A 13971-nucleotide genomic window follows, 5' to 3' on the forward strand; every position below is an offset into this window, starting at 1 on the left:
TTGCTCTGTTGCCATGGTACAGGTCTTACTCATGCAACCCGCTGCTGAATATTAGAAGATCTGAGCTGAAATGTTATGTAACTTACAAATGTTTTTACAGCTGACGTTCATTATTTTGCAGGGTGTAACGATTCACGTCTTTGGTATCGTGCGATTTGTAGATAACTGAGCACAAATAAGCATCTTACGACATCTGTATTCAAAAGAAAAATGGTTAAAATTGCAGAATTAGCATTCAGTAGCATGGATTGCTCTTTATGAGAGAATAATAACCTCCGGCTTTTTCAAAACCCTGCTGAAGTTGTTATGCTCAGTTAATAAGATCTTAACTGTCAGATGGCAAAAGGGAATGCAATGCAATACAGTATGCTGGTGTTTGAACTTCCAGGGCACGGCAAGCAGTTGGGATTACAGTGGAGGCATTTCAGGCCATTTTAGCAATTACTTTTTTGCTTGTACAGAAATGCAAAAATTCTATCAGATAATTACTGAATGCTAAAACCACTGTTGTTGTTCTGGCCACTAGATGGGAGGTGCTACGGTAAGAAACTTGAGCAACTGGCCTTGTCGGAGTTGTTAAATTTACAAACTTAAATTTTGCTTGTTTAGAATAATCCTAAAACAGTAAAGAGAAGCGTGAGACCTTTCTGTGCTTTGTTCAACCTCTAAACTGAGAGTTAAGATTTTCAACATTCAGTGTTACAAGGCCGTGTTCTTTCCCTTGTTGTGCTAATTGCCTTCTGAGGAAGAAGCAGTGTTAATGTAAATACTGCAGGGAATGAATGAAGCTAAGGGATTAGGTAGTCTGGCTATAGACAGGTTTTGAAAGTTTTACACGGGGAAAACATTCCTTAGTCCCAGATGAAACTGGGAATAAAAATTTTTCAGCAGAACAGGTGAAATCCAAAGTGACTGATAGAAGAGCAGATTCTATTGCTGGAGTGACTAGGAACCCCAAAAAAGGCATTTGGGTTCTCTGCATTTGTCTGGGCAGTATGACATTCATCCAATTTCTCAGTTAAAACCACAGCTGCTTTTGCTGTGATCCTGCAACTTTTGAACGGTTATAATATTTTCAGGATGTATTATATTTTTGAAGTATACAGTACTCAATAATCCATCTGCCATAGAGCTAGTGTGAAATGCTAATAGAGGAATTCTGCTTATCTACTACTAGAGAAACTGCACCATGAAATGATGAGGCGGAGTCACAGACAAACACGTTGTCCTAATAGGCCAAAAAAGCTGGAAAGCCTGACATGACTAAGATCGTGATAAATTATTTAAACCAAAGCATGAACATTCAGGATTAATCCTTTTGAAATATTGGAGTTGATTCTTAAGAGAAACATTCATCACATGGTATCAAAACTATGTGAGGTATGTTGCATCATGGTTAAAAAAAAAAAAAAAAAGAAAGAAAAAAACAGACAAGGTTCCTTCAAAGCAGATTTTACAGCTTTTAAGCAGGTTATATAATAAAGGATTAGGGAACAGAATGAGACAAATCGGATGAATGAAAGGTTAGTATGATGCACTGCTTGTGTATGTGACTTTTGGTGAGGGTGAATTTGTACTTACTAATGTCTGTGTACCTCAAATAAAGTTAATTCACTTATTTTCCGTACATACATCTACAACCATATATTTATTCATTATTTCTATGAAATACAAGTTTTGAATAGTGAATTTTTCATTGTAGCATACTTAAACAAATCCTTTCAGTTTTTACAGTATTGCCTATTAATTTGCTAGTCCTGCAGCATACCATTCCTCAGTTACAGATCTGACACATTTTGCGAATTCTAGTCAACAGAACAGATTTAGTAATCCAGAGTTTGCTTCTACGGACTAAGATGTTGTTGTTTTTTCTTTCCTTTTACAGATGCCACCTCCAATGAACAGCAGGATCTCTTCTGTCAGAAGTTGCAGCAGTGTTGTATACTCTTTGACTTCATGGACTCTGTTTCAGACCTGAAAAGCAAGGAAATCAAGAGAGCAACACTGAATGAACTGGTTGAATATGTTTCAACAAATCGTGGAGTGATTGTTGAATCAGCTTATGCTGACATAGTGAAAATGGTAAGTAGAACCTGGAATGGAATGGAATGTGGTATTTAAAATTTGGATAAAATATCCCAAGTGAATCAGTTTACAATTGTAATGGCACCTAGCTGAGAATTGCCATTATTTTTCTTCTTATAAAATATAATATCATTTGTTAAAGATAACTTGGCTTACAGGCTTGCAAAGAAAAAAACCACACTGTGTGTTTTAATTATTAGCTGAAATATGATGCTTTCAGGGTAATTAAAATGAAAGAACTGGTATACCGCAGATGCTTGCATTCTGGATAAGCTTTGAAGTCATTCTCATTCAGAAAATGGAAATATTTAATTGTTACCTGTCTTTGTTTCTTTAAGAATGGCAGTAGAATGAGAGCATAAGGTCTTCTGGTAAAGATTCTTGTGGGCGCTAGTGTCAACAGAAAGGTTTATCAGTGTAAAACGACTGTGCTTTGTAAATACTTTGTGTGGTTGTTTGTTACTGTTTGGGCCTGAGAGAGCTGTGCTGGATTAGTCTAAGTGGTCTTCTCAACTTGTAAACCACAGAATGACTTGTACTGTGCAATTTCTGCAAATGGCTTGCTGAATAAGCAACAAAATATGTGGCCGTATCTTCTGACTTTCCCAGATTTTAATACGAATTTTCAAATGCTACAGAAGTACTGCTTTACATATAAGTACTACTCCACGTGTAGGGAACATAACTGAAGGACTTCTAAAATACTTCAGAATCTTGTCAAAATTGATTTGCCTAGAGATTTCAAATGTAAAAACAATGTGTTTAGTCCCCTTGCATTTAGGGTAACGGTTGTCTAAACTTTGGTTAAGTTTACATCTGCACAGTGCTGACTTCGAAAGTAGCTATCGCGTGGGTAAGCTGACCAGTTTCAAGCATGTGGTCTCTTAACTTTTTATGGCTTTCTATACACTGAAATATTTTTTTTTTTCATTTGGCGGTGGTGTTGTTTTGTTTTGTTTATATATATATATTTATATATATATTTTTTTTCTTTCTAAGAACATCTAACAGAGAAGATCATTAATATAAGCAAGTGTAGAAATTATACTGTTATACTGAAGGTCTAAGATATATTGAAACACTTCTAATAATTTCATCTGTTTCACCAGATGCTTGTTAATCTTTACTAAAGATCTAGGGCACTTCTGTTGTTTTTTTTATTTATTTAAAAGGAGATGTGTTTCCTTACTGTTTTTTTTACCCAACACCATAAAGGACAGAGTCTTTCCACCTATTTCTCATTTTTTTCCCCCACTGCAGGTGGCAACAAGCCTGAATTCTTGTAGTATTTTCTTACTCTGTGTGTCCTCTATAGCGTCCTGTTCAAAGAAAGAGTATACTAACTATCCTATCATACTTGTCGAAGGGTGAAGAGATTTTCTTTTATGTTGGAGCTGTTTCCTTTTCTTGGAGATATGGTGTTAAGCTGTTCTTTTAAGGATGTTGTTGTTGTTGTGCAAATGATTGGGCTCTGTGGATGCTTATTTTTCTTTCCAACAAATTTCCATCTCCTTTTCTCCCTTAACATGAAAGAAAATGAAGAAGGCCTTAAATGCTCAATGAGAGCTTTTCCAGAGCTTGAGACAAAAGATCCCTCCAAGCCTGAACAGTATTTCTAGTCTCCCTAGCAACTGGCAGCAGCAAAGGTCTTTGCTATGAATTAGGACTAAGTACCAGCTTTCAGAAGGACTCTGGATGGGTCTCTCCCTTCAAACAACATGTGTGTCAGGTTTGAGGCCTATCTTTTTAGCTTCTATGAGTTGTAGAACTTTTTTTTTTTAATTTATTTTTCAGACTTTTTTTTTCTCTTCAGTGTTAGTACATTAAAAGAAAAAGACATTTTTTTGTTTTCAGAGTTTGAAGGATAGTGTTTTTGAGGCAAAAAAAGAAACAGAAATCAGCCTTAGTGAATGCCAACTACCATGGTTGGTAGTAAAGGATGAATGGACCACAGCAATCCCATTAGAAAAGCCAGTGTGGCTTTGGTGGCAGAAACAGCTAATTTCTTTCCAAAAGCTCCTTGTCTTTCCCTAGGCCTGGGACCCGCTTCCTGCAGCTTGCAGAGGAAGCAGCACAGTTTCATTGGAATCTCCTGTGTCTTGGGGAGGCAAAGTCAACAATCCCTTACAGATACCAAGAGGAAAAATAAAATGTTGCTAAGCAGTGAATAGGCAAGGTCTGTGCAGGTGAGGAGGTCTCCTAGCCTTCCCTTCATGTGGTCTCTGATGCCATGATAGCTGCTGAGCCAAAACCACACAGTCGTGCCTCGTGTCCCTGCTCTGCTTGGATCCTGAGGTAGGCAGCACTGGTTGAAATGACACTAATATCTTTTCAGGCCATCAAGGATGGAACTAGATCATAAAAATATCTTTGTTTATGTAGATGTACAGGATTATTTTTTGGTGTACCATGCAACCTGATTTTTCTGTAATTCCATTGCCAAAGTCTTTGTGTTAAGAACTGAGAAAGAGTTTTGCTTGCAAATAGTTTTGAAGGGGTAGCACAATGGGCTGTGCACCTCCTTTCTAGGTCATCTAAAATTAGCGGTTCCTCAGTCTGGAAATTGTCTATTGAAAGTACGCCGAAGCTAACAGCAAATTTACAAGTCTTTTAAAAGTTTTAAAACCTCCTGGGAACCTTGAAAGCTATAGCCTCTACAAGGTTTGGCAGAAATGTCCCTCCAATACACATTGCTCCTCTGTCTCCTTTTGCCTGCCAACCTCCCCTTGTTTCCCACCAGCACTTAGAAATCTAATGTAAGCGAGGTTATGCTAGTAGCTTGCACAAGCTGTGCATTCAGAGTTTCAAAAGACATCAGGTATCCCTATCGGCATGCTAAGAAATCAGGACTGAATCTAGTATCTCTCCAAATGTTTACCTTCCTTGGGATGTGTACAGGCGATAGAGCACTCCTTTCTATTAAAAAGTAATCAGAAAAAATGCTGTATCTTAATACTTTAACTGGTACATTTTCAAATGTCACTTTACAAAAGTTTCTGAGTCTTAGGAAGGTAATGCTGAGTTTCTCTGGAAACCGATCCAGCTGCAAAAGCCCGTAGAAGACTGTTGTGATTTTTATGTCTCACATCACTGTTTTGGGATAAGACCTCCCCCTTACAAATGAAAAAGAATATGAGAGGATATACAGAAGAATTTGCCCATAGAACAGCAGTGAGGGTTTTAACCCAAACCACATTTTGATCAGTATTATTAGCAAGACATTAGTAGAAGCAGCAGATCAAACTGGTAGCAAAATTATTTTAACTGTAATGAAGTCATTGAAGCAGTTCTTTAGTGGAGACTGGTTAATGCAAAAACTGTATACAGCTTGTTCTAAGATTTTCTATGGAGACTGAAAGTGCTAGTAGAGGTATGGAATACTCTGGAAATCATAAACTTAGTTTTCGAAAGATCTGGCAGGGAGGACTGCTGTTTTTCTGCTACAGAAACATGTTTGGTAGTTAATACCTTTGTTTTGGACTAGAAACTTTGACTGGTTCAGTTCAGCAAGATGCATCTAGAAGTAAAAGGATGTATTGTCAAGATATGTTACCAGAAGACTTGCAAGCAGATGTAGTTAGCCTCAGCAGGGGACTCTTTTGTATGTTGAATGTTTTTTGTGGATCTTTTCTTGCATACCTAATAAGAGTAGACATTATCAAGTAACAGAACCAAGATTTTGTCCTTGGGTTTGATTAAAATGCAAATTCTGTCAAAATCCTGTTTTTCCCCTCCTTCCCCCAGCCAATTTTGCTTGTGTCCCCTTATGTTTGCAACACCAAACAACTACAATGCTGCTTCTGCTGTTCAGAAAACTAGGAGGTGTGCTCTAATGGCCATCTACACAGAATATCATCGCCCTTCTAGTCTAGAGCAGCAGTACCTGCAGCTTTAACGTGTCCAGCAGGCCACAGAGACAGGGCATAGAACGGTGGGCATGGGAGGAATTGAAATGTCAGTTTATGCAGTAGCTTTAAACCTTGTTTAATGATACAGCTGATTTGGCTATGTGGAGCCAGCTGTGTGACTTCAGGACCTTTTAAAGTCCTTTTGCAGGATCCTTCCAACACCTTGGAGACTCCATGGAAGCTGTGCAGAAGCATTTGCTGCAAACTGTCAAACATTCTTCTGTGCTTAGCAGGGTTGGGTGGTTGGCAGCTATTTGAAACAGGTTTGATCGAAAAGGATAATGTGCTTGAAAGTTAATTGGAAAAATTGAGTTAAACCTGTTCCTGAGAGAACAGTAGAAAATGCAGAAATGAAGTTAACTTCATGTTCTCTATTGTTCATGTTAAAGGGCTTTAAAATCCAGCGTGTTGCATCTGGCAGATGACATGACATTTATTTTTCCTTTGACATGTGAAAGATGGGTCTTCTATCCAGACTTGCATATGCTTGAAAAATCCCCTTTAAATTTGCTCTTTTGAAATTGATTTGATAGGACTATTTTGCTACTGAGTTACTTTGATTACAATTTCTTCTTTTTTTTTTTGTTCTAAGTTACTCTGTGGTTATATCAAAAGGTTACAATTGTTACATAAGTTTGACTTCCCCAAACCTTGAAATATCTTGAAATGACGGCAGATGAAAAACTGTAAACAGTTCTTCAGATCTTTCTTACAAGTAAAGAACACCTAGAAATGAAGTTAAGTGACGAACTCTAAAATTAGATATATTTTGGGGATTGTCTGTCTCACATGTGAAGAAATGTTTAAATCACAATTGGTTAGTCATGCTGTATTTGATGTCTTATATAAAACTTCAGCTCTTGATGTCACATAGTTCAAAAAAGAAGATTTATTAAGCGGGAAACAAAATGTTCTTTTAACTATAATGGCTCTGGAGAAAAAAAAATAGATATGGCAATATCTAACTACAAATCTGTAAAACAACGAAGCCAAAAATTAATTGCTTGGTATTTTCATTAGCCTGCTTCATGTTTTCTCTGTTTGAATTGAGGGCTTTTGAAAAAATGTAAAGGAAAAATATCTTTTTTTTTTTTTTTTTTCTGGTGTAATTTAATGTACTTTTAGGATAAAAGTGATACCTTGCTCAGTGTGTTCTGTGGAAGCATAAAAAGTGATACAATTTTTTGTTGTTGTTACAGATAAGTTCTAATATTTTCAGAACGCTTCCACCTAGCGATAACCCAGATTTTGATCCAGAAGAAGATGAGCCAACTCTTGAAGCCTCGTGGCCCCACATACAGGTACGTGATTCCTTTATTTTCAAATCATCTTGTAAGGCAAGAACCAGGAATGCATACTTGAGTAGTTTTTTGCCTTTGATACGAACTTCAGAATTGATCTTTGTAAGTGAGTTTCTGTGCTCAGAGGGTAAAAAAGTGGTTGCTTTTATTGCATGTATAAATATGGCAGAATGTAAGCATTCCAAATTGCTTAAATGCTCTTTTGTTTTGTTTTGTGTTTTTGAATGGAACGATTGTGTTGTTAAAGTGTGGTGTGTGTAGATGTCTTAAAATTGAATGGGTATTTTAGTAATTATGTTCTTTATTTAAGAAATTGTTTTCGGCACTTGAGCAATTTTTGTATGATTACAATGAAATATAAGCAGATGTTAGCAATTCAGTTTCTTGTGACAATAGCAAAAATGGAGCAATAGCCTTTATTTGTCTTTTGAGCAAGAAATAGATATCTCCTCATTCTTCCCACCCTCTTCCCTCCCTCTGTGCAAAACTTTACAATATAGGCGTTGTTGTTTGGTAACAGTTGGTTAGTTATTCTATTGTTTTGCTCCTGTACCAATCTCGTGATTTTAATAGCGTTGCTGTATCAATCATGTGATTGACTTGCACTACTGCTGAATTTTTCTCAATAAACTGTTAAATGTTGAGCAATCCTAAGTCACTTGTAATCATCCAAATTCATATCTCAGGTTATTTATTGACGAATTTGTAAAAGTAGTATCTGTTAAATAAAATTTATGTATCAACTCCTAACAGTGGGTAGAAGAGTAATAGCTGCTGCATATCTGTATACCATCTGCTCCCCTCTCTCAGGGGAGTTGGGATGCTACTCTGTCCTCATAATATTACATGGACATGTGTGTCCCTGTATATTAATGATATAATCAACAAATGCTGTTTTTAAAACTTCTAATACTGGATATTTAAACTTCCATGTTCAGGATAGTATTTCAGACTTAAACCAGGTAAGAAACAAGATATCACAAAAATAACTATGCAGTCTAAAGGCTGTGATAATAATTACCTCATAGGTGTCTGAGTCTAATTTGTAGGAGAAATGGCTCACCTAATGGCGAGGCTTGATTGGGCAGAGAGAGGTTTGCATAAGGGCTATGCAAATGTCTCTTATGGTCAGTAGAGGCATCATCTGATTTCAAAATGCCTGTCTCTCAGGAGTAAAACTTGTAAATGTTTTCTCAATTCACTTTAGGATGTAAGTAAACTATAGTCCTTTTTTTAGAAAAAGACTTGTGGTTTCTGTGACCATTTCACTTTGTGCTTTAGTCTTGTCTAAGAGAAATTGAAAGAGGTCTGTGTTGTGTATTTTTTTTTTTTTAATTTTATTTTCGGTGTTTTCCTTTGGCTTTTTCTAAATGAGTTTTGGCCAGGCTGCCTGATTATTGATTGTGGATTTCCTTCTCCTGTGTCAGTTATTCATCCCATCCTTGGACTATATTTGCTCACTGCAGCACAGTGACAACAGTTTGTGCTTTTCTCTCCTTTTACAGTTCATGTGCCCACAACTGGATGGTAGAATTCAAAATTCTGATCTGCCACATAGCCACTTTTCTGGGAGGGGAATGAAAAGAAATTCTCAATCTCTACTTTTCTCTGTTCTGTTGAATCTGTTGACATTTCTCCATACAATAACATGATATGTAATGGCTTAGTAACTTAGCAGCATGCATAGCCACTACAAAAGACTGTAGACCTACATTGAACTAGTGCTACATGAAAGACATAGCTTTAAAGCAATGCTTCAGACAGTTGTAGCAACTAAACTAGGGTACGGAGGCTGGTGTTAGTCACCCTGTGTTTCTATTTAGGGTCCTTTGGATGGTAGAGTTGTTAGCTTAAAGCAATAATATTCTAGTGGTCCCTGCAAGAAGGAACACGGAATCACCAAAATGTAATAGGAATTGCTTGCTCTTTTACCCAAGCAGACCAGTTTTTGAGAACTGGAACTACCAAAGCCAACAGTTCTGCCCATGATTTAGTATTTCTAACGGTAACCCTTTACTTACACTCAGTAAAGTTGAGCATACCTGTCTGTTTTTTGTTTGTTTGTTTAAGGTAGGAGCAGCCAGTGTCTGTTGCTGATAGAATCCATCCTTACTCTCCTTGTTGATACTTAGGATTATACTTCTAAGTTTGCAAGCCTTAGCTTACAAGAAAAGGGTGCCTGTCCAGAAATGGCCATTACAGCTTGCTTCCTGAAACATCTTGGATAAAGCTTCATGGATTTCCCAAGGTTCTCAAGGAACTCCAGAGTTACTTGACACTTCTACCAGCTCTACAATTCACTTTTGAGCATGGATTGAGTAGCTAACTGTTCAGGGATTTTTGAGCCCTAAATGTTTATTTTTCTGAAAGCTCCTCTCCTTAAGAACAATAGCAACAATTGAATTCTGCAATAGCAAGGATTATACAAAGCAAACGGTGACTAAATGCATCTTCTTATCTGTTGTAGAAATGAGACATGCTACTAATTTGTTTGCCATTGGATATTGAGAATCTTGCATTAGTATTGATTTGTTCTATTTTGCAGATGAGGCACACCTATTCCAAAACCTTGGGTTTGGTTCTGATTGATACCCTAACGTTAATCTTGGGCAGTTTGTACCAAGACGCTGATAGATCATTGTGCTTTAGCCTAGTAGTTCTGCTGGATGTTTATCCCTGTTCCTATATCTATTTATGGAAAGAAGCCATAATTGTCCTCCCTGCCCCCTCTTGCTTTAGGGGAAACAAAACATACCTGTTTAGTCTTCATTCATAAGAGGCACTGTGGCCCAACGGGATTCTAGGGGCTCCTCTGTATCCTTTCAGGTTTTAGTATATTTTCTCCAGCATACATAGGACTGTGCATCTCTACTGTATTGTACATCAGTATTTTCCTGGAATATGCCTGGCTTTCATTTGTCGCTGACGTGGCTTCATTGTGTGGCTGAATCTTTGTTATCCCATGGTTAACTAGCATTCAGGACCAGTATCCATCTGTTCTTTTCTCAGTTTAATAGTTTCTTGTTGCTTAGCAGAGCTTTTTATTGTCTTTTTAACTGTCTTTGCAATCACTGAGTTTTCTCCTGTATCTATCTATTATTACCTGAGGCCTTCAGAATTATCTTGTCCCTCTCTTACTGATAACCTGATATTTTTTTTTTCCCCCCCCCCCCCCCCCCCAGTGATAGCTTCCAATATTGCATGCAGCATCACCCTGGCAGTTATCATATGACTATTATTTGTTGTGGTCACTGATAGAAATGTTTAATATATGAAATAATATATAAATATTTAATGAAATTTAATTCCAAGATTAAACCCTATAAAACTGTTAATGACTTCCCTCCAGTCATATGCTTCCCATTTCAGTACAAGCCACTAACAAATTTATCTAATTTCTAGCTTGAAAAAGATCAGTAGCCATAGTCAATCTCTAAGAGGATGGAGTGTGGAAATATGTATGATTACGCTATTGGATTGGCTATTACCAGGCTTTTAAAAATTTGTCCTCCGTTGTTCTGCAACTGTTATTGTCTGCTGTGTTTATGTGCAAGAAGACCAATTAAGGCTTGTACAGGGAAGCTTGGGTTTTATACAATTGTGTTTATAGGACATTTGTATATGTTTAGACTGTTGATATGAAAAGCTATTGGTATGGACTCTGTCGGAGGGGAGGAAAGAGTGAAGGGGAACTTGAGTTTTTGAGCTTCTGCTCTGCAGTAACAGTATACCCCACTTGAGGCTATGCATAATAACTGTGATCTCAAATGTTCTAGATAACAGTACTTACTGCTGAGCGCTTTTCTCAAGTGAACTTCCTAATTATGCGTTCCTCAGAGGTTGACTCTGGGGTTTTTCATAGGTACTTGTAGTGGTAATCACTGAAATAGATGCCTGTGTATATGATCTCAGCATGGGTTTTATTCAGAAGTCCAGTTAGTGATGTATCTAAATTTCATTTTAGTATTATGGCTTATTATTTAACGATCGTGGAGCTACGACCAGGCATTGAGAACATAAAAGGCCCTGAATGTATCTAAACTGAAGACATTTTTCTTCTCAATTCTGTCTTAAGAGACGTCTGATGTGTATTTTATAACTTGGGAGAGTTGTGTGCATCCTCCCTCACCTGCCATTGTTATGGAAACAGTAATTTGTCTTGGACTTCTGATGAATCCAAAAATATGGGACTTGTGCTCTGGCTTCTTCATGCCTTTCTCTGCTACCTCAGGCCCTCGCTGTCTCTATCTCCTGTCTGTCTTTCCATCTGTGGGCCTTGCAGGGTCATAGCAAATGAGGACTTGAACTCAGTAGAAATAAGTACTACAAAATATAAAGGATATTGAAGGTAAATCTGCAGAAGATCCTTTTGTTTGAATTGAATGCCCGGGATATACAAATAGAAGCTTACCAGTTGGGCTTAGCGTTATATGTATTCATTTAGCTTTTTAATGACCTTTCATTTTTGGAGTTTGCAGCTGAAACCTGGCTTCAGAAGCACTTAGCAAACTTTCTTTAATCTGTTTTTACAGAATTACATAATGTTAGAGCACTTAACTTTACCCTCAGTGTTGATAAGTCTTTGATAACTTATTTCTACATAATACGTTCTTAATATAGTAGGAAGTGTGAATTTGAGTAATTCTTAGATCTTTCACTTGATTTTAGTGTTACAGTGATATCTTCAGTAAATTATTTATTATGCTTTGACTCTTCTGAGAATTAAAATGTTCTTGATGCTTACAGTAACTCTTACAGTAAATTTCACTAGAGGCTGTGATTAAGCAGTGATGTGTTAGACATCAGTTTCCTTTTATACCTTTTATGTATGTAAATAATCCCACTGACTTGGGTGGGGGATAAAATCTGTATTACGGTGTGCTGATTAACTTGTTCAAAATTTTAATGTTTGTAGTTGGTGTATGAATTTTTCCTAAGATTTTTGGAGAGCCCGGATTTTCAGCCTAGCATTGCAAAGAGATACATTGACCAGAGATTTGTACAGCAGGTGAGTAGAGAGGTTTCCTGTCTCAGATTCAAAGATCTCCTCTCAGACTTAACTTACCTGATGATTGTACGCTAAGGAGATAGTAAAGCTTTTGTTTTGACACAGGGTTAAATCTTAGTTGTTCCAACAATGATTTCTGCCAAATGCTAAATGAACAGCACTTCATATCGCACAGGCTGTAAGTAATTAGCAACTTCAGAAAAACTGTTTTCAGGTATCATCCTCAGTGCTATGCAATACAAGATTTTTGTATTTTGTGAATGCGAGTTGTGTTTTTAATGATTTGTAACTTGTTTCCAGTCAAATCAACAGTGGGCCAATGAAACTGTTTTGGTGCTTTGTGGTGCCTTTTTGTTTGCTTTTCATAGAGGTTTATAATGGGAAAACTTGGAGCAGAATTGTTTTTCCTGTAAATAACTAACTTACTGTATATGAAAAGTGTTCCAGCACCTGTTAGGTTGTTACTGGATAGTGTCATTCTCATACTATCATGCGTTAAGCACGGAGGGAAAATCAAGTAAGAACATACATAGGAAAATCATGGAAAATCATGGAAATCATGTTTCACCACACAAAGTAACTATGAGCAAGAAGGTCAAGTGAGACGTTAAATATAACTTGTCAAGGCTGTATGATACAGTAACAATTTTTGTCCCATATTACCTCAGTGGGATTTTTACCATGTCAAAACACTCATTTTTCAAGGAAGAGCTTGAGCGAGCGCTGGCAAGCCATCACAGTACAGCAATGAAAAATAACAACATAGATGGCCATTTCCCCTTCCCACCTTCAGTGATTGTTTATATTTCCGCTTGTTTGGCTTTACTGTTCTTGTTTATAGGTGTTCCCCTTCTCTGTTTTGTTCAACTTGCACACAAAATTCAAGGCTGAAGCTGCTGCTGACCTACTGGCTGTGCAAATCCAATTAACTAATTGGACCATGGTTCTTAGGAGCCATGTTGCAGAATTTCAGTTCCTGATGTTTTCATGTGATCTTTAGAGTACAAGAAAGACAGTGCGATGCACAGAAAGCTATATATGGGAGAAAAAGTGGGATAGTGACCCTGAGAAATTCCTTCTAAATGTAAAAATGAAATGAGCTCGAGCAAACTTCTTGGAACAGCTGTTTCCAGTGTGTGTTGCTGCTTGGTGTAGACATACACAAGCTTGTAGACCTGGGCTGAGCAGGAGGCTGTAGTGATTACTTGAGCAAAGTTACTAACTTATTTAGCACAGTTAGTATTTCTAAATATGCTCTTACTTGGACAAACAGGAGGAAAAAAAACCAACGCTAGTGACCTGTAATGGGACTGGAATATCTTTTGATGTCTTCAAGAGTGTGGTCTTTTTTGTATCCTTGGAAAACCTTCCACAGGCAAAAATGTGTGGAAAGTCTTGCTAGCTTAGCTTGTTGGGGCATTTAGTCTGTTTTAGAGAATCAATTAATTTCATTACCTTATGGTTAATTCTTATGAATTTAGATTTTGTAATTCTTTTTAATTAAATCTTGAATGTTGAAATAAATAGGAACAATACCAAACATAATCATCACCCAGAATCAATAAGAAGAAAATGGGGTGTGAGGGGTAGGGGGGTGGGGAGGTGTTTAGATAAAAGGAGATGGGGGAACACGGAGAGTTGATTCAGACAGAAATGAATCAACTTGTAC

General features: G+C 37.2%; 1 protein-coding gene across 1 annotated transcript in view; it reads left to right on the forward strand.

Moving 5' to 3' along the window:
* Positions 1–13971, forward strand: part of PPP2R5A (protein phosphatase 2 regulatory subunit B'alpha) — a 44023-nt gene that overhangs the window by 15787 nt on the left and 14265 nt on the right. The window contains exons 2-4 of the mRNA XM_035321136.1: positions 1886–2082; positions 7193–7294; positions 12210–12302. Of these exons, the coding sequence (XP_035177027.1) occupies positions 1886–2082; positions 7193–7294; positions 12210–12302 (392 nt within the window). The remainder of the gene's footprint in view (positions 1–1885; positions 2083–7192; positions 7295–12209; positions 12303–13971) is intronic.

This window comes from Oxyura jamaicensis, chromosome 3 (assembly GCF_011077185.1).
Source record: "Oxyura jamaicensis isolate SHBP4307 breed ruddy duck chromosome 3, BPBGC_Ojam_1.0, whole genome shotgun sequence".
Lineage (NCBI taxonomy): Eukaryota > Metazoa > Chordata > Aves > Anseriformes > Anatidae > Oxyura > Oxyura jamaicensis.